This window comes from Dunckerocampus dactyliophorus, chromosome 6 (assembly GCF_027744805.1).
Source record: "Dunckerocampus dactyliophorus isolate RoL2022-P2 chromosome 6, RoL_Ddac_1.1, whole genome shotgun sequence".
In the NCBI taxonomy this organism is placed as follows: Eukaryota; Metazoa; Chordata; class Actinopteri; order Syngnathiformes; family Syngnathidae; genus Dunckerocampus; species Dunckerocampus dactyliophorus.
In genome coordinates, this window is record NC_072824.1 from 12,282,636 (window position 1) to 12,308,429 (window position 25,794).

At 39.1% G+C, this 25,794-nt stretch overlaps 1 protein-coding gene across 1 annotated transcript in view; it reads left to right on the plus strand.

The window, feature by feature from the left end:
* The first annotated feature begins 12,358 nt into the window (after positions 1–12,358).
* Positions 12,359–25,794, plus strand: part of rab11fip4b (RAB11 family interacting protein 4 (class II) b) — a 35,365-nt gene continuing 21,929 nt past the window's right edge. Inside the window, exon 1 of the mRNA XM_054779153.1 lies at positions 12,359–12,682. Coding sequence (XP_054635128.1) covers positions 12,605–12,682 — 78 coding nt within the window. The 5' untranslated portion in view covers positions 12,359–12,604. The remainder of the gene's footprint in view (positions 12,683–25,794) is intronic.

Genomic DNA, 25,794 nt, shown 5'->3' on the forward strand with positions numbered 1-25,794 from the left:
TAATAAATAAAATACTATTACTGCAACAAAGGTTCTATAAATGCAATTTCTGGTGCTGCATGGTTTTGCGCCTTAATCCTTATCTTTCTGTCTGTTTGCCATCTTCTTTGTCAAAAACCTCTGCAGAATTAGTTAGCTGACTATTTGATCAAAGCAGCGAAGTTTACTTCTTGACCTCTTAATGACCCGAGTAGGCTGCCGCATTATTCAGGAATAATCAAATTTTGGTGTCTGACCTAGAAAATATCGGAAGGACAGCTGGCATTGCCTCTGGTTACCTGCATTGCGGGACAAAATGTATGGATGGATTAAAATGTATAAAAAAAATGTATGATTTCAATGTTATTTTTAACACTGAGATGTTGTAGTTTAAAATGTCAGTGAAAAAAATATTAAAGTAAATTTAATTGTGTTAACTGTCTGCGAGCCAGCTGCAGTCATCAAAAGAGCCGCATCTGGCTCCCAAGCCACAGGTTCCCTACCCCTGCTTTAAGACAAGCTGGGTGCAAGAATAAACGTGCCTCTCGTCCTTTAACTCAGAACTTGCACAATGTCAGCGGACATTAAGAAGCGGTAAAACACAACACAGTGTAAGCACACCCGTACAAGCAGATAAAAACAGAAACAGAAACAGATAGAAAATTGTGTTGTTTTATGAAACCTGCTTCTTCGCCTGTGCTCTGAAGGGCCCAAAGATTCCACTTCTTCTCGTTACTATGACAGTTGAGTCAGTTCTTTTCATTTGTTGCCCCGCAGCTCTATGTTTTTTTCGGCGCTATTCCACACCAGTCATAATCTGTATCTCAAGGGAATTAGTGTGTCCGCATCACATGAAAGCATAAAGCGTGACTGTGTGGAAACTGAGGGGAAAAGTGCACATTTCTTTTATGTTACATCTTAAGAAAATCTTCCTAGCCAATATTGTGGATTATATTAAAAACAGATAGTGAGGAATTTCTTCTGTGAATATGAATTGGGACTGTATCTTCCCGGTCTACATTAGTATGTATTGAATGAAGATGAGAGAAATTGCATTTTGTTCATTTAGAAGAGAAGAAGCAATGCTCTCCCGCAGTTTCTGGCATCAATGTGAAGGGTTAATTAAAGTTTTGAAAGCACACACACACACACACACACACACACACATAAACAGTCTGGAATCGAGGCAGGTCCTGCAGAGCCCGACCAATGACAATCAAGGACACACCACTGCCAAGCTGACATGATTATCCTGTAACTATTGAGCTATACGGGAGGACTGCTAATGAACACAAACATCACTTGTTCACCCCGAAACAAACCCCCACCCTTTCTCCATCCTCTCTCCTCCTCTTCCCCCTTCTCCTTTACACTCATGCAAATACTTATAGCTCTCTTATAATACATTTAAAAAATACGCACACCTACTCATGGATGGTTGCATATTGTTGCATAATGGTTCAGGGCTGTTCCTTCAACTGAGTCGTGCTGCAATAGTAAACAACCCCTTTATAGCAACTACTTTGCAGCAACATCTATTATGCAGTTGTGTGAATTTATAATAAACAGTGCAAGCTTGAGGGAGTGTTGGAATCAGACAGGGAAGTGAGGACGGTTTATGTCTGATATAGCTGCTCTTGTAGTTTACATGACCTTACTCTGACTTTGGAGCGTGTGTCTTTCCATCATGTCTGTGTGTTGCCACAGGTCTAGACCGTCTGTTGCAAAGGTCACCCCCTGCCTGCGGTGTCTGTGTGGATAGCATACAGCAATACACAATGAGCATACACAATGATTGGATGGTACATATTAGAGCCCGACCGATATGGGATTTTTAGGGCCGATGCCGATACCGATATTGGGGGCTAAAAAAATATCCGACATGTCGGCCGATAACGGATATATTGGCCAATATATGAAATTAGAGCATTGATCTGCACAGGTTATATACTGTGCATGAACATCCCTGTAAATTCTTATAATACCCAAAATACGATTCAACACAAAGAAGCAGAAGACATTTATTATTTTGAATGCCGTTACTCCCAAAACTGCTGACAACTTCAACTATTTGCAAACCTGGGCATCTTTTGGGCTTTGCACTCATAAAAGATAAAGTTCTTGTTGCTTGTCAATCAAAACTAAGCATTATTGTCATTGTAAGGACAGGTTTTTTAAAGTATTATTAGATTGCGCAGGTGCTGCCAAAATGTGGCCTGTCAGACAGTAAAAAGTAAATAAATATGTTTTATTGCGCAATTAGGCTACATATGTTCTACATGTACAGTATCATAAACAATAGGAGGATGCCCTATGATCCAACTTCACTTAAGTGGTCAGAAATTTATGATTTATTCACTACAAATACTCCAATACTTCATCTATTAATGCCAGTGACATATACTGACAGGCAGAACAATTAAATGCTCTTCCAATAAACGGCAGGAGGTACATAATTAACCTGTCTCTGTAGTACTTTCAAAAGGTAAATCCACTAGAAATTATATCTGTGGGTGAGTGTTTGACAACCAAGTGTCCTTTGATGTTCCGCTCAATTTGGTCATTTGAGCCATTTGGTCCGCCATGTTTTTTCTCCATTCCTTTTATTTAATTAATTAGGCCGCTGATTGGGTGGCCTCAATAGAAAAGCTGTCAGAGGAGTTCAATTCTGGATCAGTGCTCTCTCTCCTCTCTCTTTCTCGTGCTTGCACAGATACAGTCATGCATATGGTCGTCATGGGCATTTGTTCATTGCAGTGGTGGCAGTGAAGAAACTTCTTAGGTTTCAGCAAGACAGTGGCGGACCAAACAGGGGCAGCTCCTGTGAACCGCTGTAATGTTTTTGTTGGGATCTAACAGAACAAAGTCACTTTGGCATGTTACCTCAACTCCCGGCAGTAGTTCACAATGCAGAATGTCAACCTGGCTCAAACTGGAAGCTTCCAGTTTATATACATGGGCTATCTCGCAAAAGTAAATACACCCCTCACATTTAAGCAACCTTTTTTTTTTTCAAGGGACAAAATTATAGAAAGTAAACTTAGATCAGAGTCAGAGTACAGGTTGTATACCAATATATATTTACTATCCACTGAAAAAGACTCAACATGCAGCCATATTGTCTAATTAGCTTGCAACTCAACTGAATAGCAAGATTGTTTCTTCACTGTTGAAAAAGTTGTGGGAGTGGAGACAATATTCATTCAAATACAGACACAAATAATTGCATTACTGCTGCTAGCTGTCAAACTGTATCACAGGAAACCCATGTTTGCTCAAGGGTTTCAGCAAGTGTTGCCACAAACTGATGTGTTAACAGGAATGGTTATAACAGATCAACTTCCTGAGTCTGCACACCATGTTTCATCTGTTGCTGCACTGGTATCTATATAATTTGAGTAAAACATGTCGCTTTAGATACTTTTTTTATTTAGGTACTTTTTTTTCACAGTTGTTTTTACAAAGTACATTTTTCAAAATGTCAGTCCATATCGGTAGCACCAATAGCTCCAACACCCCCCAATATGACAAGTGGCGCTATAACCCCTTACTTTAACATAATTTTAGCCAATCAGACGTCTGAAAATGTCACTTCCAGAAAAGGCCCAATAACAAAGTGCAAAGCTCAGAGTGGCATTAACCATGAATTGTTTTTTTGTATTTTTGGTTGAAGACAAGTTTGGAGACATACACTCCTGATCAGAACTGTAAGAGCAGTGGAAAAAATGCAAGAATTTATATTTTGCACTGTTGGATCTTAAGAAGGTTGTAAGTACACTTGTTCTTCACTACATCGTGGTTAAAACATCGCTCCCTCCCTTTATCGCAGCTTTTAAAAAATGTATTAATTAATGAATGATCGCTTTTTCATAGTTGACTATGGCCTATTATTGGTCAGAAAACATTGAAATATCCGACATGATAAGAGTTGGAAGAAAAAAGTTCTTCTCCTATACCGTGTGGAAGTGGTACGTTTTTGGCTTCTTACGTTATCCTTCTTCCCCACTCCATTTAAAACATTTTAAGTTTAGAACAAATAAATTGAAGGCTAACTAGTTACCTTAGTAGCTTGCTACATGCTATGAGTGGCCAATGTCCCTGCAGTGATCCCGTAGCCTGCGCATTAGTGTTGCGCAATGTAGTGTGAACAAAGAAAAATAAAAGTGTAAAGATGACAATAGGCGTGCGAGTTCACGTCTACAGGGCTTTAATAATGTTAAAGACTGTATTTAGAAAGTCATAAGAAGATTTTCTATCCTCTATTAATATTGAATCCTACTTTGCAGAAATTAATTTATCTCTGTCAGGTCTGGAACCAATTAACTGCGATAAACGAGGGACGACTGTAAAAGCTTTAAATTGCAAAAAGAAGAAATGGGGTTTTGCAAAAACCATTAAACTGAAATAGGCGTTCTTCAGCTGATCAAACGTTTAAGACCACATGTCATTTTCTGTCAGGTATTCACACTGTCAGGATCTCCTGATGGCTAAGGCAACAAAGATTTCTCTCTTTGAACACAGTCGGATTGTTAAGCTGCATAAGCGAGGCCTCTTGCAGTGTGCCATTGCTACTGAGGTTGGAAGCAGTAAAACAGTCATTTTAAAACTTCTTAAAAGATCCTGAGGGTTATGGAACAAAAAAAGTCAAGTGGTAGACACAAAAAATCCAATTGGCTGTCCGTTCAGACACGGGCGATCTGCGGTCCAAATTAAGGTTGTTACTGGTGCCGAGTGCAGTCCAATAACCAGCAGACAGCATTTGCAAGTATTAACAACAAAAAACATCTTCAAAGGCCTTGTTTCCTTTAACACCACAAAATTGCCTGTTTGGAATCTGCACAAGACCATCAGACATGGGACAGTGAAAGAAGAAAGTTTTATTCTCTGATGATAAAAAAAAGAACATCAGTTCCAGACAATGGATTCCCTCTGTGAAGCCACCATCACCACCTGGACCAACATTCCCATTAGCCTCCTGGAAACAATGGCATCAAGCATGCCCACACCAATTTTTGAGGCAATTCACAAGAATGGCACAGCTACTCATTAGTCCTTTTTTTCTATTTTATTTCTATTTTAGGGGTGTTTCAGTTGTTTTTAGCTATGGTCTTTTGATCAGCTGTGTGATGGCTGTTTGCAAAAAATTGTTTACTGAAAAAAAATGTCTCTCACCCCCATTTCTTCAAATGTTTACTTTTTCAACTGATCTTAATATTTTCATCAGGAGTGTACATACTCATTGTGTACATTATCGCTGATGTACAGTACACAAATCCTACCAAGGCAACATTACAGTACACACTGTTAAATTGACTTTACCCATTTACAGTACCCCAGTTGACACCAAAGCATTGGTTTAACTATTGCAAAGTCACTGTGATCAAGATCAATAAGTCCTTTAATGGTGCAGTGTGCTGCTCCCTCTATTAGGCCAGTTAGCACCTATTGTTGCATTGTTTGAGTATACTCACAAGCTACCCACAACAACCTTTTCATAGAGGAAGTGAAAGCCGGCATTTAATGCCAACATCCTGCTCAAGTGCTTCCTTTTTCAGTTCTGGCAAGCATGTCTTTCACTATTTTTCATTTTTTGTTTGTGTGAGTAATGTAATAGACCTCATTCTGTCAGTTTAGCTCAAATTATTTACTTACTAACATTCCCTTAATCCTTTTCCTGTCTCCCTCTTTTGCAATTTGTGCTTCCTATCGGACTCCCTGTCACTTTCTGATTGATTATATTGACACCCCACTGTTTCTGTGGTCATTTGATTGATAGAAGTTGTGTATTGATCATTAGGGTTTAATTAATTGTCAGTCTGTGTAATGACAATTCTACTTGCAGTTGTGTTTGTCTTTTGAGGCTGAGTAGACAGGGCATATTGAGCATGGTAATCCAAATATATTAATTAACAACTTAAATGTCTATGTCAGATTCCCCAAACAAAACATTTTAGCCCTCCCGCACACATTCTTATAAACTCAACCACAATCAGTGCAGCAATAAATGTGTATTCCCCTGCAGGCAACATTAACCCAATTGTACTGGTTCAGTCATATGAGGAAGTCATCCGTTCTTCACAGTATATGACCTGTAACATGGATTTCTGAGGTGCTGAAAAGTTTCCAAACAGTGGTGTACTTGTTAATTAGTTACACTGTTCCCCCTTTTCGTATGACAGTGCACATACATTGTTTAGGAATGTTTTGTATTGTGTGCATGCAGTACAGTATATAGTGTACATTAAGTACATAATATCTAGTGTTATGGACACAGTGCAGTCATATAGGGGAGATAAAGAAATCAGAAATCCTGAGCATCACTTTTCACTGTCCCAATTTTATTTTACAGATTCCAGTCTTCTTGCTTGTTACACTCCATCTGACCTCTGCTTAACTCTGACAAAATTTCCATGATGGCAAAGTTATACCCATGGCAAAACTGGTAACATGACCCTTAATCTACTAAAATGTGTTTAAATATTTTGTTATCTGTTGTTCTAGAAATTCTAAGATCATTAATAAAAAGTTCACTCTCTCACGCAAACTAGCTTTACAGCTTGATACTCTAAGTGCATACAGTCCTGTCAACCAGCACTGTCTGGCACTACAGTAATAAGCTGATCTTTCCATAATGTTAACATTGATTTCCATTCTTACACAGCCTGTTCAAGGTAACTTTAATATTGACTGATGGGTCATGAAGCATTGAAAATCAGGCACTTATTGCAGAACAAAGAAATTAAATGACCATGTCTTCAGTGTTTGTGGCACTGCGTAGATACAGCAGACACACGTGATCCTGGGTGTGTAGGTTTTACCTGAATATGGTAACATGTAAAGCAGTAGAGTTATACTCTTGGCCAAATTTGTTTAAAGTCCTGCACAGTGTTTCTCCTACCATTTTATATTAGGGATTGGGCCAATCTGGTCCACTATCAATATTGGATTCCAATACCAGCGTAATTTGTGCATCCGCTATCACCTGCAGAGATTTCCGATCCATGAGCCATGTCTGTGCTTTAGTGTTGACAGCAACTGAAGCCAGAAGAATATCAGAAAACAGAGCCAAAAACGTATCAGTGAACATAGCTGTCTCCACACATCAGAATAGAATCAGAATAGTTTTATTGCGATTGTCAGCAAAAGGTTTTACAAACTAGGATTTTTACAGTGCAGTGGTGCAACGTAAAACATACATTATTAAATAACAAAATTATAAGGGAATGCAAAATAGCAATAGATAACAAAAGATAAAAATAGCTACCCTCTGTTTGTAGAAAATATACATTTATTGACATAACAAAACAAGCAGCAGGAAATTGCACTGCAGTCATTCATTTGGTGTGCTTGTGACCGACGATAACCTGTTTTGTTCAATAAAGCCGTTGTTGATCGGCCACTTCCTTGTCATTCTAACAGAGCTCTAGTATCAGAATAGTTTTGGTATCGCCAGATATCCAAATTGTCCAAATTCAGGTATCGGGATTGGATTGGAAGTGACAAAATGTGGATCCTTGCATCCCTACATTATAGTAAGAAGGAGCCCCACAATTTTTCATCTGCACTCTCTATTACGTGCGGAGGAGCCAATAATGAAATGACGTGGTTTAGTTATGACTTTGTGGACTAATTTGTAGTCTAGCCGTTGCTTTCTATTATGAAAGTTTGTGAAATGTAACTGGCTATGTTGTGTGCGTACATGTGTGGGTGGGTTTTGTGCTCCCGCCACCTCAAAGAAACCTAGGGGAAAACATCGCCTGCCTCAGTACCAATTTTCTTTCCCTTTTGGACTGCAGCCATCTCTTCCCCCCTGCCTCTTCATCCTTGGTTTTGCTGCACTGCGAACGCCAGCAGTGAGTGGAGAATGGCATCAATGCCATCTCAGCTGAACTTTGTGAACTGAAATTTCACAATTCAATTCAATTTTACTGGTCAACACCAAATTTGTTGATTTTTTTTTTGCTGAATTAGGATCATTTTGATGCGCTGAATCCAAAAATCACACTGGTTTTGCTCAATCAGGTCGACTTTCTGGACTAAGCTACATATTTGTTTTGACTGGCCTCTATGGGAGGAGCAAGGAACGTCATCAACAATCCCCTGGTAGACAGAGACAACATACCCACCGCTGCACATCAAGCTCTGCTTGATTAAACAGTTCACCAAAGCTCTCGACAAGGATGGTGGCTGCTTCACTTAGATGTGTGCTTTTCCAGGATTAACCATAGAGAAGTTGAAAGCTGGCATCTTTGATGGTCCTCAAATCCGTCAGCTCACCAGAGATCCTGAGTTTGAAAACTCGATGAACAAAGTGGAACTGGAAGCATGGAAGGCTTTTGTTCTCGTCATGAAGAACTTTCCTGGCAACAACAAGGCCAGGAACTATGCCGAACTTGTCACCAATATGCTGACTGCTTTCAGAAACCTTGGATGCGACACAAGCATAAAAATGCATTGCTTATTCTTACATATGGATCATTTTCCTGAGAATCTGGGATCAATTAGTGATGAGCAGGGGGAAAGATTACATCAGGACATAAAAGAGATGGAGACCAGGTACCAGGGATGCTGGGATGCAGTCATGATGTCTGATTACTGTTGGACTCTGAAGAGAGACGTCCCTACTGCTGAGCATTTTAAGGGTTCGAAGAAACTGAAGTTCATGCCCTGAATTTTGCACAATGACGACATAACGTTCAATTTACATGTACTTACCTTTATCAATGTCTATTATTAAGATTTAATTCATACATTTTGTTAGAAAACAATTTTTCTTTCTCCTAAAACCTTTTTTGGATGAGAAATATTAATTAAAATCAAATGATAATGTCACAAAAATGTAATCAATCTAGTGAGGAGATCAGATTTTTCAGAATCAAGTTATCATAAAAACCGGACCTGATTCAGAAAAATTGATGTCATTTTTGGATTCAGTGGTGCAAAAGCGTCCTAAATCAGTTGAAAAAACAACTTACCAAAATCATTTTTCTGTAAGCCAGTGTTTTGTTTGTACTTTGATTCCATGTGGGAATGAGCTTCGGGGTATACAGTATGTTTAGTTTATCTTTATTGATCTCTGAGGGAGATCACTTCTTCTTCTTTTGCTCCGTTAAAGAACAGAAACACAATGTAACATTATCTATCTTCAGCATGCATGCAGTGCTCTCTGCTCTCTGCCATAACTGCATTTAGCATGTCAGTGTCAAACTGTAGACATGATTAGAATTGGAAATTGTTTCTTCGCTAAAGGAAACTAGCAAGCTCCCTGACAAACTACACATAACTAACTACAAGCCAGTGGTTGATCCTTTGATGAGTCTTTGAGAAGTGTCCTTTTAGCTGCAACTCAACACCAGCAAGACAAAGGAGATGATCATTAACTTCCAGAGGAAAACATGCCACTTCACACCGGTGAACATCCGGGGAGCGGACATAGAGTTGGTAGACAGCTACAAATTCCTGGGTGTTCACCTTACCAACAAACTGGACTGGTCCGTCAACACCCACGCCCTCTACAAGAAGGGCCAGAGTCGCCTCCACCTGCTGAGGAGACTGAGGTCCTTTGGTGTGTGCAGGACTCTCTTACGGACCTTCTATGACTCTGTGGTGGCCTCAGCCATCTTCTACGCTGTGGGCTGCTGGAGAAGGGGCAGCACGGACAGGGACAGGAGCAGGATAAATAGACTGATCAGGAGAGCGAGCTCTGTCCTGGACGGTCCTCTGGACTCCGTGGAGGAAGTGGGGGAGAGAAGGATGTTGGCTAAGCTGACATCCATCATGGACAACACCTCTCACCCGCTACATGACACTGTTGTTTCCCTGGGCAGCTCCTTCAGCAGCAGACTGTTACACCCACGGTGTAAGAAGGAGAGGTTCCGCAGGTCCTTTATACCGACCGCTATCAGGCTCTACAACACCTGAACCATTTTGTATTCACTATGTCTATGCATTGCATGCATTGTCTATGACTATGCATTCTTTACTTGTGTACATACTTGTGTATCTTGCTTGCTGCTGTAACAGATGAATTTCCCTGCTGTGGGATTAATAAAGTACTACTACTACTACTACTTTAGCTGCTCTAAGTATTGTTCCAGCTGCCATTAGAACACACAGTGGAAGGAAAACAAGTTCTGGTTATGAGGTTTCTGATCACGGTCACTGACCTGTTTGTAGAAATGAGACCAAATCTTGTGCCAGAGTTGCGTTATACAGCTCCACCGTAATCAGGTCAACTTGATTGCTGCTGCATGAGAAGATGTAGCTCAGTTAGTGTGCTGTGGTCAGGCATTCTATCAGCCTCAAAGAACAATAAAAATCTATGTAATTGTGCGACTCATTGGCCGCATGGTGGCCTAGTGGTTAGCACGTTGGCCAACACAGTAACAGCTTGGAGATCGGGAAGACCTGGGTTCGATTCTCCCCTGGGCATTTCTGTGTGGAGTTTGCATGTTCTCCCCGTTTGCGCGTGGGTTTTCTCCGGGTACTCCGGCTTCCTCCCACATTCCAAAAACATGCATGTTAGGTTAATTGGTGACTCTAAATTGTATGAATGTGAGTGTGAATGGTTGTTTGTCTATATGTGCCCTGCGATTGGCTGGCGACCAGTCCAGAGTGTACCCCGCCTGTCGCCTGAAGTCAGCTGGGATAGGCTCCAGCATGCCCCTGGGACCCTAATGAGGAAGAAGCGGTATAGAAAATGGATGGATGTGCGACTCATAGTTTTTAGAATGGGAGCAATGGAATATTTCAATAGTGTGTTCTGAAATTGCATTCTTTCAGTTGCAAGAAAATGTTGAAATGTTAGGAGAATACGTTGATATTTTGTCAGGAAGAAGTTGCAATATTACTGTCAGTGCGCTACAGATGTGTTTTTCTTCAGCGAATAGGCTAACCTAGCATGATATTGCTGTTAATATGTGAGTGTAATGCTAACTCACATAGCATTGCTAGTGTTGCTAACATTTGTGTCCTCCTGCCCCACTCCTATGTTACATTGTATGCATATATATATATATATTTACAATGTATGCATATATATATATATATATATATATATATATTTACAATGTATGCATATATATATATATATATATATATATATATATATATATATATATATATATATATATATATATATATATATATATATAGGAGTGGGGCAGGAGGATATATATATATATATATATGGCATGTATTACATTGGACAAATACAGAGTTATGTTGTATTTTTGACCAAAATTTTGCCTCAATTTTCATACACTGTGTCTGTTATGTACAATGTTGCACAATGTCCCCTTAGAATGTTGAATGTTGTGGTATTAATAAAGATGTGGACGGATAATACTCCCAACATTGCTTGCGTTTTCAGCCATCCTGGATCACTCACCAAACGTAAAATCTCACAGAAATCTCGCAATACGTAGTTTACACAGTACTACAGTATCCCGTAAGGTACATTCATTTGGCAAACTCAAATGAGAATGTTAACAAAGTAGTCCATTTGCTGTATCAAGAATAAGGCGCATCCTGGCGAAGAAATAAATCAAGAAGCTAATTTTGTGAAAGGGGTAAAGGAGTTAATGAAATTGAGAACATAAACAATCGAAGATGCTGTTGTTGATGTGGATCCTCTCCTCTCTCTCCCCTTCCATAAAGAATCCTCAATAAAGCTATACAACTGATTTTACATTTTCTTTTATCCATTTGATTTGTCATGTATAATTATTTTGCATTGTTTTCTGCATGTAAAACTAATTATTCCTTGATAAAATTGTAAAAAAAAAATAGTTTTGGGTGTCTGGAATGGATTAATTGGATTAACATTACTACCCATGGGAAAAAGATTGTACATTTCAGTTGTCATTGAACCTTGGTAGGCTTACTTCTGTACATGCAAAAAGTGGATGAAGTGCACAACAGCAATTTTTGGAGCCACACACTCTCGAGATGGACAAACACAGGTGGACGTCCATTTGAAAGTATTAAAAACGGTAAAAAAAAAATTGGACTTAATCAAAGTTTGTTCAAAGGACCAATCAAATTTCTTAGCACCTCTGTTTTGCGGACTGTGATTCCCCTTTCCCCACTCCCCTTGAGATCTATGTTGTGTTACGTGTTACACCACATCAGACAAACTGTCCTCAGTTGTTATAATAACAATCGCTTGTTCTGCCTCTCCTCACATGGCCCACACACAGGCCAATGGGGCGGGGCTTCATATGCAAATATAGCCTGAGTGAGCGGCATGGGCTAAATGCTCATAAGCCTCGCCCCCATAGCCAGTTGCTTGGCAACCGGCAACGACCAACGGCAGCTGCTTTCAACTTCCCACACGCAGGAGGAGGAGGAGGAGGAGGAGGGACAGAGGGGGTGGGGCGGGGCCATGAATGGACAAGTCAAGCAGTGTGAACGACGCCACTCTTGGGACGTGCTGGTGTGTGACGACTTTGTCACTGTGTGTTTCGAACGGCGAGATAAGGAGCAGCTACTTTCTTTTAGCCAATGGTGCATCGCTCCGCTTTGGACGGTACCTTTGGACTTTTAGCCAAGATTACTCCGCTGAAGGGAGCACCTGTTCGTGTGTCCGCTGTTAGCTGAGGCGCAGGCCAGCGGTAGAGAGTGGATGACTTCGGTGGATGAAGGTCTGTCTGGATCCAAGAGGGGGGCCGCTGACCGTGGACCTCCCTCTTTAGGAAGCGAGGTGAGTAAGCGATGGGATGACGGGAGGTGAGCACACTTAATGATTGTTTTCGAAAGATAACAATCATCTACATTTGTGTATCCTGGATTTCGAAGAGATGTTTAATGGCATTGCAGAACCCACTGTTGGCATCTGAGTTTGAATATGCTGCATTATTGGTGCACGAGTGCTTGTATAGCTATGGTTATAGTCTACTGCAGCTGTAGTTGTCTAAAACATCCCTGTGCACTTGTCGCTGTGCTCCACTATTGCTTAAATTCTGCGCTTATAGCATTCAGCAGGCATTTTAAAACTCATGTTGCATCAGAAATGCCAGATAATAACCAGTGAAATACTGACGAAAACTGACAAAGGACAAAATTTATAGGTGACAGAGTCTTATTATTAGTTTTATAAATATAAACAGTTCCTTACATTATGCCTTTTCCTCTTTTTAACATGATTTGTTTAATTTTATTTCTGCAATGGGCCAGCACCAAAGAAGTTGGCCGTCCTTTGGACACCACTCACTCCCAGCTAACTTCAGTTATGTTTAAAGCCAAAATGAATTGATTTTTAGTTCCTACAGTGAGCGCATACACGGAGACTGAAGTGAGCAGAAAACAAAAGCCAGATAGGCAGTTTTTCGGGGCGTAGGGGAGGCACTGACCGTATTCTATTTCTTGAGGGGGCGTTCACTGTGCCAGACTTTGAATGCAAACACGCTATTGAATCTGGTCATTTGTCAAATTCTGGATATTGCACTGGTTGAAAAATAGAACATTTATGATATAATCTATATATAATGGCACATTGAAGTGTGTTCAAGTAGTGGTGTTACTGTTTATGTCAGTTTGACATGATAGCTAATAGAGGCAAGCAATATCAACAACAAGTTTAGTTGTTGGTAAGAAAAAGTATCTATTTTCTTCTGGGTATTTAGAAAACGCTTATCTAAGCCAAAACAATATTCACAATACAGACACTATCAATATTTCCCACTGATTTGAGGTGCATTAAAATGTTAAACAGCTGTGTTGTGTCATGGAAAGAGTAGGTTACATATTCATTTAGATAATACTCACAAAAAAAAGTTTGCGGGTCTCACATGGCTGTGCAACTGATGCTCATTAATTAGTCCAAAAGTAGCAGCGACTTAGTTGAGTTGCCGTGTGATTGTCAATAGCAACATGTGACGCGTTGCATACTCCAGGTGCTGGTCTTGACGTTACATAATGAGATTTACTCTCCTTCAGATGGAGCTGTGTCATACAAAACACTGACAGGAAGGCTTTTAAATCGCCTCTTCAGTCATTTTGTTTGAGGTCTTTCCCCTGTCGGTTGAGATTATTACCCTCATGTTTTTTTCCATTTTCTCAAAAAGCACATTCAAGCCACAAGTGTTCCGGTGTGTACTCTAGCACTAGAATAACTAGATTAACTCACACTACTGAGCTGTACTGGATGAATGGAGGCTAATCTGGAGTTAAAACTGTCCCACCTCTCCTTCAGTCTCTTTTATATCACCTGACGTAATGATACCCTGAGAGCACAAGGGAAATAATCTCCACACAAAACACATTATAATTATCAACACCAAAACATTCACATCTTTTGAGTCATTGAATCTCTGTAAAGTACATTTTAAAGTTCAATATTAACCTTGAATTTGTACTTACCTACAGTATGAAGGAGTATTGGGTCCAGACTGAAAAAAAGTTTGACTATAAACTAAATTTTTACAAAAAAGGTCTTAATATTGCAAAAGTATATTTTTATATTTATGGTTTAGTGTATTTCAAGCATCCTTAACAAAATTACAATAAGGAACATAAGATGTGTACACTTACACAATTCAAAATGCCTGAAAGGAAGTAGGAAGAAGCAAAACCTGTTTAATGGTACCCCTTCTCCATGTCAGCATGCATAATATGACACTTAAGTCATAATATTATCAGAAAAAGCTTCTAATTTTACAGGAATAAAGTCATAAAAAATACAATTATATTTCTGTAACTTGACTTTTTCTTGTCAATTTTAAAGGATTTTTTTTTTCTTTTTAGTGTGATCAGAATGCTTTATGTTTCCCAGCTACATAAGAACTCTTGGTTTCTGTTTTGTTGTTGCAAGCAAAAAATATCCAGATAATAATCACAATCGTGTCGACCTAGAAGAGCCAGGGCCCTGACCACCTGCCGAGGGGTCTGCAGGACAATGAAATGACCCCCTTTCTGTGGGCTGACAAAACGCATTGGCAGAAAAGACACTTGTTAAACAAAGACAAAGATAGAGGTTCCCCCCTCCTTAGTACTTCGACATTTGAGGACATCAGACACAAAACACTTCGACTCCAGCCTTGAACAATAAATGTGACCCAGGACTGTCAGCTTTTTGTGCTTCTATTTATTTTAGCATATTCAAGCCATTTGGAGGGAAGGCTGATTTTATGGCAATTGTCACGAGCCACAATGAATGGACAGACTACTTGGTGGAGGAGAACTGTACCAGACAACTTTATATTGAGCACGGATCAAGGCTTATCTGACACAACTGTTGTTGTTCTCCACAACTTAAAGAGTAGGTTCTTATTTCTAAAGTCCATCTCACTTTGAGCTTTGCGCTTGTGGCTTCCGTCTTCTTCAGGTCAGCTTGCTTTTTGATTGGTTATTGTTTTGTTGTATGCAACAATCACAGATTCCGAGGTGTCTCCATGTTGACTGGCGATTTTGACAATAATTGTGATGAAAAATTCTCATTGTCTTTTGTTCAGACTAGGGTACCAAACTAATTGTATGAACACAACCTTATAAGTTCGCTCTTGTTGTCACTTTAGTTCCTTTAGTAATGCTTGTTGGTGTTGACATGAAGTATGTGTTGTTAAACACTTCAACAGGTGCTTGCCACCCTAAGGACAAAATGCGGACTTTACACAAACACACCTATGCTTTGTTGGGGGTACAAATCGCTTCATTGCAACACTACAACTTTCGGCTTCAGATCCATCGGCTTTAGCTTGGATCCATTGATCCAAAGATTCTGATTTTTTTATTTAATGAGTAATGATACTGAGAAAGTAACAGAGACTATGGCCCTGTCCACACCGGAACACACCTGGATTTTTATTTTGACGGGTAAAATTGCATCCACACAGTGCCGGATCAGTAAATAGTCACGTCCACACTGAAATGGATCACTGTACGAAAGCGATTTAATATGTAAGGCACACCTACAAGTGGCGCTGCAAACAGACACACTGGCAGAACCACGTGACACCCCAAGGCTATAGTGTTTGCTCCCTTGCTGATTTTTTTTTTGTTTGTCACACTTAAATGTTTGAAATCATCAAACAAATTTTAATATTAGTCAATGAAAACACAACTGAACACAAAATGCAGTTTTTAAATGAACTACATAGCCGTGTGAAAAAGTGAACTCTATCTAAACCTAATAACTGGCTAGGCCACCCTTAGCAGCAACAACTGCAATCAAGCGTTTGTGCTAACTTGCAGTGAGTCTCTTACAGCGCTGTGGAGGAATTTTGGCCCACTCATCTTTGCAGAATTGTTGTAATTCAGCCACATTGGAGGGTTTTCCAGCATGAAGCGCCTTTTTAAGGTCATGCCACAACATCGCAATAGGATTCAGGTCAGGACCAGGCCACTCCAAAGTCTTAATTTTGTTTTTCTTCAGTCATTCAGAGGTGGACTTGCTGGTGTGTTTTGGATCATTGTCCTGCTGCAGAACCCAAGTTTGTTTCAGCTTGAGGTCACCAACAGATGGCCAGACATTCTCCTTCAGGATTTTTTGGTAGACAGCTGAATGTATGGTTCCATTGATCACAGCAAGTCTTCCAGGTCCTAAAGCAGCAAAACAGCCCCAGACCATCACACTACCACCACCATATTTTACTGTTTTGTATGATATGTTATTTTTGTGACTTACTGTTACTGTTACACCAGATGTAATGGGACACACACCTTCCAAATATTTCAACTTTTGTCTCGTCAGACCACAGAGATGTTTTCTGGGAAAACTTAAACGAGCCTTAATGTTCAGCAGTGGTTTTGGTCTTGGAAATCTGCCATGCAAGCTGTTTTTGCCCAATGTCTTTCTTATGGTGGAGTCTTGAACACTGACCTTAATTGAGGCAAGTTCTCAGCCTACAGTTCTGTGGATGTTGTTGTGGAGTCTTTTATGACCTAATGGATGAGTTGTTGCTGCGCTCTTGGGGTAATTTTGGTTGGCTGGACACTCTTGGGAAGGTTCACCACTGGTGTATGTTTTCACCAATTGTGGAGCATGGCTCTTTACTGTGGTTCGCTTCGCTTGAGTCCCAAAGCTTTAGAAATGGCTTTATAACCTTTTCCACTTGAACTCAGGTGTGACAAACCACAGTCATGTTTTAATGGGGTGCCAATCACTTTTTCACACAGGGCCATGAAGGTTTGGATTTTCTTTCTCCCTTAATAATAAAAAGTTTCATTTAGAAAGTGCATTTTGTGTTCAGTTGTGTTTACATTGACTAATATTTCAATTTGTTTGATCTGAAACATTTACAGTAAGTGTGACAAACATGCAAACAAAATGAGAAATCAGGAAGGGGGCAAACACCTTCGCACCACTGTATTCGCACATATGTTTTGTCAGTTCCATTTGTCAGGCTTGTTGAGAATGACAACAAAGTGGAATTACTTCTGCAAGTCACTTTTGAAATATAAAACAAAAGTAATATCAGGAGAATGTTGACTGGTAGTCAAGCCAGTCGAAATATTCAGATATTACGTTGTTTTTTCAGCAGCAGTACTCAACCGGTCACTTGTGATCATGGGACTGCGATGGGACAGTGACATCATCGTTTTCAGAAAGTCATGTTTTGCTTATCCACTCGGCGAACATAAGGCGTGTCAGATTTTCCTTCTCAGAAAGACCTTTTCAAAAAATACAGTTTCAGAATGCCGTTGCCATATGAATGAAGGGCTTAAACGATAAAGAACTTTTCTGTTTTGACCTGAAAATTACTTGAAGTTGAAGTTTACTTAGCCGGCTTGAGAAAATAAAGATGAATAACATTTTTCCAGCCAGCTAAGAAAACTTCAAGTATGTTAAAGGCAGAATGAACAGATTTTTAGTTTCTACATTTAGAGAGTAATCAGTCGGGGCTGAGCAGAAAACTCCAGAAAATCACCGTGCCACACTTAGAGTATAAAATATTGGTGGACCAGCCAGGACATCTTTCATCTTGTCTTAGTGTTCAGAATTGCATAAAATGCTAGACATATAATTCAAAGACTGTTTATTTGAAGATAAATATAATAAATATGATAATATATTATCACAGATGTAATATTATCAGACACGCTGTTGCGTTGTTATTTACTATTTTCCTACTTTCATTGTATTACTTTTTTACTCTTTCATTTCATTGTTATTTTATTCATGTTTACTTTAATCCTTACTGTTCATGCTGTGTGTAAATTGTATACTATAACTATTGAATTTCCCCAATGTGGGGTAAAGTTTGTCTTAATTTAGATTTTATTATTTACCTATTTAATTACTGGGAATTTTTTACATGAATAATAAATATAATGCTTTATGTACTGAAACCTTTGGCTGTTCATTCCAGTGACCTAAATGTGATAAATGAATGCATGCCTTTTTTAGCATCTTTGCATTACTAATGTTCTGGATAAAAGTGACAGTAAAATATCAGCCCTCCCCTTTTGATCAGACATAAAGTTGTCCTCACGAGTTGTCACTTTTGGGCTTAATGATGGGATTAAATTCAAGTTTTCCTTGTTTAACGGCCGGTACACACCTATTACAAATACAAAGAACTGCAAAAGTGTCAGGCCATGAGTGGCTTGGGTGTTAGTAAGTTTCCACTGAATTTAAATTATTATTAGAAACAGGTTCCTGCAAATGATGACACATTTGATGTAGGATTGCTAAAACTACTAATCTAATGATGGACTAAGATTTATGCTGTATGTTCACAATGTAAACCTAATCTGGACACATTCAAGGGCACATAATTATTGTTCTGTGTCACAAGGCAAATTAAAACCCTTTCATCCCCAGGGGTTCCCTGTACTTACCTGAGCAGAGTTTCAGTCTCAATGGCCCCCCTCAGCAGACACAGCCCCTCCCTGCATTGTGCTTTATCCAGGCCAACATTCTTGGTAATCCAAGCTGCAACCTGCGGCCTTTGGGACCCCATTGGAAACAAACAAAGGGATATGTGTTCTAAAACCTTTGCACATTTGTACTCTATTTGTTTTGTGTGTGTACGTCAAAATGCAGCCACATTTTCTGTGTAGTATATTAAGTTCTAGTTAGGAGGAAGAGGTAGGCTTTTATTTGTTTAATACTTTTTGTAAGTTCTTACAATTGTGAGTCATGTTTGTGTTTGTCTGGAATGGCACAACCTTTAATGATAGTGAAATACGAGTCATTACTTCCTCTCTGTCATCTTGATGGTAAACTGGCTTGTAGTCTGCAGAGTAGTTCCGCTGTTGTTGCCACGGCAACCCTGGCTCACCTACTTTAGTGGTCTATATTGGTGGAACTGCCAGGAGAATTATGTTCACTGTTTTCAAGTGCTTGCTCTAACTTTACCTAACACTAAGAGAATCAACACTTATTCAGGTACTGTATTTAACATATAACCATATCTGTTGTTGCTTAACAAATGCATGCTAACTTTATTTACACAATAGGGCGAGCCTTAGAGCAATAAATAAGGCAGTTATTCATCACTGTTGTAGCAGCTGTTAATAGTAGAGGTGTCACAAGATCTTGCTAGATTAAAACGTGACAAGATTTCTCTTTCAGAAAAAAATGTCTTGTGGGCACGATGCCTCGGACGATAATTCATTAATTAACCACACGATAAATGAAAGTGAACTTTAGAATTTTTTTGGCCTCAATATATTGCCAGGGGGATACGTGTCTGTTTTCCTCGTCTATCACTTCCAAACAGGCAAGTTCACTCTGTGCATTGGTTTCAGCACGTTGGTACATTTGTTCCATAGAACAACAGCATGAACGGAATGAGCCCGTTTTTCAGTCATACGGTCTCTTTGTCTCGGTGGGTGGAGGCGGGGCCGCTGGTATATTAGGGGTGGGAATCTGTGGCCACCTCACGATTCGATGCGATTACAATTCAGAGGCCTGCGATGCGATGATAAAACGATTATCGATGCATCTTTTTTGGGATAGTTTGTCAGTGTTTTCATGCAGATTTTTTTCTCTATAGAATTTCTTTTTACTCTCTGTGTACTTAAAACAAGGCATATTTGTAATGATCCACAATCAAAATAATCATGAAACAGATTAATTTGGAAGGTTACATCTACCAACGTACTGTATTTCCCATTGCACAGAACCAGCAGGAAAAGTAAAGTGCACCAGTAGCAGTATGTATAAAATTAACACAAACTTTAGCATATTCTGAGTAACCAAAATAAAAAAATCTGCCATTATTCACAATTAAATAATAGACATCTGAATTCAAACTGAGCATAGAATCTCTGACAAAGTAATATTTCTGCTGTATACCAAAGTCAAAAACAGCTTTCATGCAAAATATTGATTTCTGTAACAGCCGCTCTCATACAAGAATAATGCTTGCAGACGTCAGTATTTTATGAATAACCAAAAAAACTGGGCCGCTCTTATTCACAATTGCAGTGTCAGTGAAATAACGTTGCGTTATTTTTTTATTGTTGTGTTCCTAAAAATAATGTTAAAATCTCCTCTAGTCTCCTGACCCGATCTCCTGTAGCGTCTCGTCTCGTGAATCGAGTGTCTCGTGACATCCCTAGTTAATATGATGTTAATATAATGATTTTTATGAGAATCATTGTTGAAATCATGTATTATTATTATTATGGTGATGTATTCTTGCGGAAAGAGGTTGCAGAATGATAAGCTGTAATTACAGGCAGCTCAAGTTAGATGTACATTTTCGTGTTCTCATTTTGCAGAGAAATTATTTCGCCGTTAGTACACCTCGTAAATGTAATAATGTTTTTTCATTTCTGTTTGGATAGAATTAGGGAGGTCGCAATACTAAATTTTCACTTCCGATACGATTCCGAGATCGCAGCCTTGAAGATTGTCTGAGACTGATTTTGAGCCGATAGCAGCAGTAATCATACATACTTTTATTACTTGTTCATTTGTGTGGAATGTTAGAAAAGGCTTGATCAAATGATATACTCAAACAAAGACTGCCCCATGTATGTCTTGATGTGTATAGTTTTAGTGGCAATAGGCCTAATGTAGCAGGCTCGACTTGCTCAATGAAGCGTTTAAACCCGACATTACTCACCTCCGAAGGGCTGGCTGTTTTCTGTTATAGCCGTTGCCTTTTTGTTGTCTCGTGGGAGTTTCTCACGCTGAACAAATGTTTCAAACAGCAGTATATGTTTCAGGTAGCCGTGGTGTGGTGTTCTGAAAATCCTCATGACATTTTTGCAATATTGGATTGAGACACCCGTAGATATAATCAGTTAATGGCTAATATACATGTACAGTCAGAGATTTGGACACCCTTTCAAGTAATTTTTGTCATAGACTATAAATGACATTTGTCGTTAAAATGCATTGGAAACCATGCCAGCGTGCATGTAATATTTTTAATGTGCATGTAATATTTTTTTTTAATTTACAGTATATCCTCAAAGTTTTATAATCATTAGACAAGTGGTCAATGAATGAAGTCCCGCCCATGCCCAAGCAAACACGTATTTCTTAATGGCAGCCATGTTTTTCAAACAATCTTGCTCAAATTTTACAAACGTGTGCTTGTCAGTCGTCTGAAGATGTGTACCAAATTTCATGGTGATTCCCCTAAATACCTTAAAGTTACAGTGTTTTTATATATTAATTTTTTTGTGAGAAATTTCAAGTCAATCCGACGTGGGGTCAAACTATGGGGTTTGATAACTTTGCCACCATGTGGTGTATTTGTAAGTCAGTGTGTTTGTAAAATGTAATCATGTGAAAAAAAAAAATTGCGATGGTAGAAAACAGATGACGATTTTATCTGTGACTCATTTTATGTAGAGAGAAATTGCAGTTTCAGTGTGCATATTTGCGTGCTGCCCACTGAGGGGATGTGAGATGACAGAAGCACCCACCGGCGACAGCTAGGGCTGAACATCAGAGCCGAAGCATTAAATGCACTTGCAAATGTTTTGGTGTTGGCAACATTTAAGCTGCCTGCTGGCTGGGAGGAGAGGATGAAGGGGAAAGACAGAGTGATACAGATGTAGAAAAAGCCTTTGGTGAGACATCTGCATTACTATTTCATCCTAACATTCTGCTGCATTTTCTTCCCTTGTTGTCTTCCCGCTTTTGACTCCAGCATCCATCTGGTTATCCTCTTTTCGCTGCATCTTTCAGCCTTCAGCTCATCCTGTATTCCCTTTGCTATGCTGACTCACACTGAATCAAAGTCGTTGGATCCCTCTGATCAATGTTAGTTGATATGAAAGCTCATTCACTCGGGTCTAGCGGTATGTTTACATTTTTTGTTTTGCTTAATTTGAAAGAGTCGTAACACATTTTTTTAAACCTGGGCGGTTCATCTTGTTTATCTTAATCCATGTTTGTAGAAATTGCATGTAGCAAGAACACTCAAGGAGCAATCTATGCCATTATTCATCCATCCATTCATTAATAAAGTAGTACAGTTTTCTTTAAACCAAGGTCCCGTGACACAAAGATTACACAGCTTGCATTTTGCGAGCAATAGTGTCAAGGAGAAGCCATATTTTGACATGTATGTAAAACTTGATGATTTTTGTGAAAAGCATTCCCGGTGAATAGGGGTGTTGCCAGAGCTCTTCACACGACGGGATTCTCATTTGGAGAAAAGCTATATCGCGAAAAGTCTGTTTGTCCAGTCATATTTTTTTTCATTGTACTTAAGTAATAATAATAATTCTAATCATAATAATAATAATAATATAATAACAGTTCTAAAATGTGTAATTTTTAAATAATTTTATTGAAAAGAGAAATAAAGTCAGGTCAAAACAGTCATTTTTAAACCATATGAAATAACATGATGACCCTGGAACCTATGTATAAAATAAATAAAACAAAATAACTGAATTCTTTCTAAATAAATAAAATGCAGTTCTCAATGCAGTGTACTGTGGCTAATCCTGCAACTCAAGACACAACACAATAAATATTTTCTTAGTAAAAAAAAAAGAGCAAATCAAGTGGCTCAAAATGTAAAGAATAATTTAAAAAAACTTGTAAGGTTATGTTATTTCATAGAGGTGAATGTGCAGGTGACACTTTTCCACAAACTTCCGTTTCCGGGTCATGTGATTGTTGGTAGCAACTGAGATGTTGTTAAGTGGTTGTTGCTTGTTGTTCAGTGGAGAATAAGCTGTTTATCTTTGATCCCCGTCTCGCCCTGAATCAAATTTCCACATTTGGTAACCCTCGATGTGAGTAATATGTCGACCGACAACGACGACAACATCGCAGGTGTACCGGCATTGCTCAGTGCTAGCGAGGCAGCTAACGCCGGTGCTATCTATGCTCGACTTTTGGCAACACAATCTGCGTTTTTTTTAAATTGAAGCCCAGTTCCGACTGCGATGAATAACACAGGATGTGACAAAGTTTTTCCACGTAGTGGCCGAGCTGGACTTTCTCTCATACCGCAGGAATGGTATGACGGACAATTTTAGTGTTTTTACAACTGTAAGTTTTCATACCATGGTATACCTTTAAAAACTGGTAACCGGCGCATGCCTAGCCAGCAGTCTGCAGTTTTGTTTTTTTTGTTTCATTTCATAAATTGTTAAAGTTGTTTGCACAAAGCAAAGCTGTTCCATATTATATCTCTATCTGTTCCCTTAAAGTACCGAAAATGAAGCAAACCATGACCCTAAAGCCGAGGTAAGTGCCAAACCATAATTATAGCTTATCATTACACCTCTATTAAAGACTTATTGTTTCTTTTGTTGGCTTCATAGTGATCATTCCTTGCTTTTGATATGCCCATCCCTTTCCTTCCACACTTGTTAATTTACTGTCAGGCATTCTAAGTAGGGTAGGGCATCGTTTAGTTTGAATTTGAGTGAGTCCGGTTCTGATTACAATTCCTTGTTTTGATTCCGGTTCCTAACGATTCTCGAGTCAGAAATCAGAAGTAGGGTCATAAAAGTTTGCATGATTTAAATGAGGGCGCTAACCAAAGTTCTTGGATGAAATGTCTGAATGTCTCCGTGATTATTTTCAATTATTTGAACTTTTTATGAATGACTTTAATATGAATTTCTCACAGGGCTATTTTCATCCAGTATATAAATATCAAACCATTGAACTTGAACATAAATGTTTTGAAGTCTCTTTACATAGGAGTACACGTTCACAAATGATTTTTATTTTTTGAAAACCTCATGACCTGTTTGTATTGGAGAGTGTCTTGTTATGCAGAATAGTCAAAGTGTAACTTAATGTAATTGAGTTCCTACTGACCTGCATGCAGAATATCAAACAAGTACGGTGATTGGAGTAACACTTTGTGGGGTCTGGTCAATTTGAGCTGGCCACAGTATTCACAGTATAAAGTATAATATGTTTGCTGCTTCAGTGTTGGCACATTGACGTAATTTATTGTTTTACTTACCTTACGGCCTGGAAGAAGTCCGGCGTAACGCGTCAAAAACAGTGCACTCTGTACACCATGAATCCGGAGGTGTTTAATCATGTCAGTGATGCATCCTCCTTTGCATGATATGATGCCGTTGAAAATGTTGCACTGCGCAGACCATTCGTTTTTCTTGCAGAATTTCAGCCAAATTTTCAAGCACCATCGCACACTGTCCGTGGTTGAAATGGATGAACACAAATGCTTCCTGCCGCGTCTTCTTCGTTGGTGTTCACCGGCTTCTTTTTTGTTGATGTTATGCTGACATTTTTTTCCAGTCGGCGGGCTTGTCAATCATTAAAATGTGGAATAGAAATTTAAAAAATGAACGATCCCGGGAGAATCTGAATGTTAGTTTCGGTTCCCATCGATGCTGAATGCTCAACCCTAATTATATGTAATAAAGATGTTGGCAACATCAAACTTAAAGGCGCTGTCCCCTTTTCGGCTCGAAATTGCAGTTTTTTTTTTAAACCTAAAAAATATAAGAACACTACCCCAGGTTAGCAGATGTTACCAATGGTGGTTTAAAAGAACAGATTAAACAAATGTCTACGCTAGGCTGCCTAACTAGTTAGCTCGCTAGCTTGCTAATGTTTAAAGCCATGTCCGTCTCTTGTGTCCCTCCAGTGATCCCGTAGCCTGCGCATCACAGTTGAGCAATGTGGCGTAAACAAAAGAAAGGTGACTACACGGGTGTTATTTCATGTTCACAGGGCTCTATAACGGTAAAGACTACTAAGAAAGTCATAAACATGTTTTTTATGCTCTAAAGTCAATGTTCCATTTATAAATATTGAATCCTACTTGCCGGAAATTCACTTATTGCGCTCGGGTCTGGAACCAATTAATGGCGATAAACGAGAGATGACTGTATAAGGCATTCAGAAGACGCATTTAAAGACATGATATGTTGTATTACTGGTCACTGGGTGTCATTAATGTTACAGTAGTGACGGGTGTATTGGGTAGTTCTGAGCTGCTGTTTAGAGTGTGGGCTATGAAGGACTGTGATGATCTGCATGCTGGCTTAGAGCTAGCTTTTAGGAAATATGCCTGTAGGAGAAGAAAGCTAGAAAGTGTTGAACTGTTCAGGCTGTATTTTGAGCATTTGCCTGTAAGATACAGGGCTATTTCAAATAAAAAGGCTGACTAATTTACAGCCATCCTGACTTGGTGTCATTCAGCCTCCATTACATTACATTGATGAGACAATAGCCACCGCAGGAAATATGCTGCCCAGAAAAAAAACAAGGAATTCTCCCAATGCTAACCTTTCAGACTAAATTATCTTATTTATGTCTAATATAGCTTATTTTACGGTATTGTGTCTTCTATATTGGGTAATACAAGTGTAAAGGAGAGTATAGGGGTGTTATTTCATGTCTAGAAGGCTCTAATAATGTTTACAATCATATTTAGAAGATCATAAACAGGTTCTCTGTGCTCT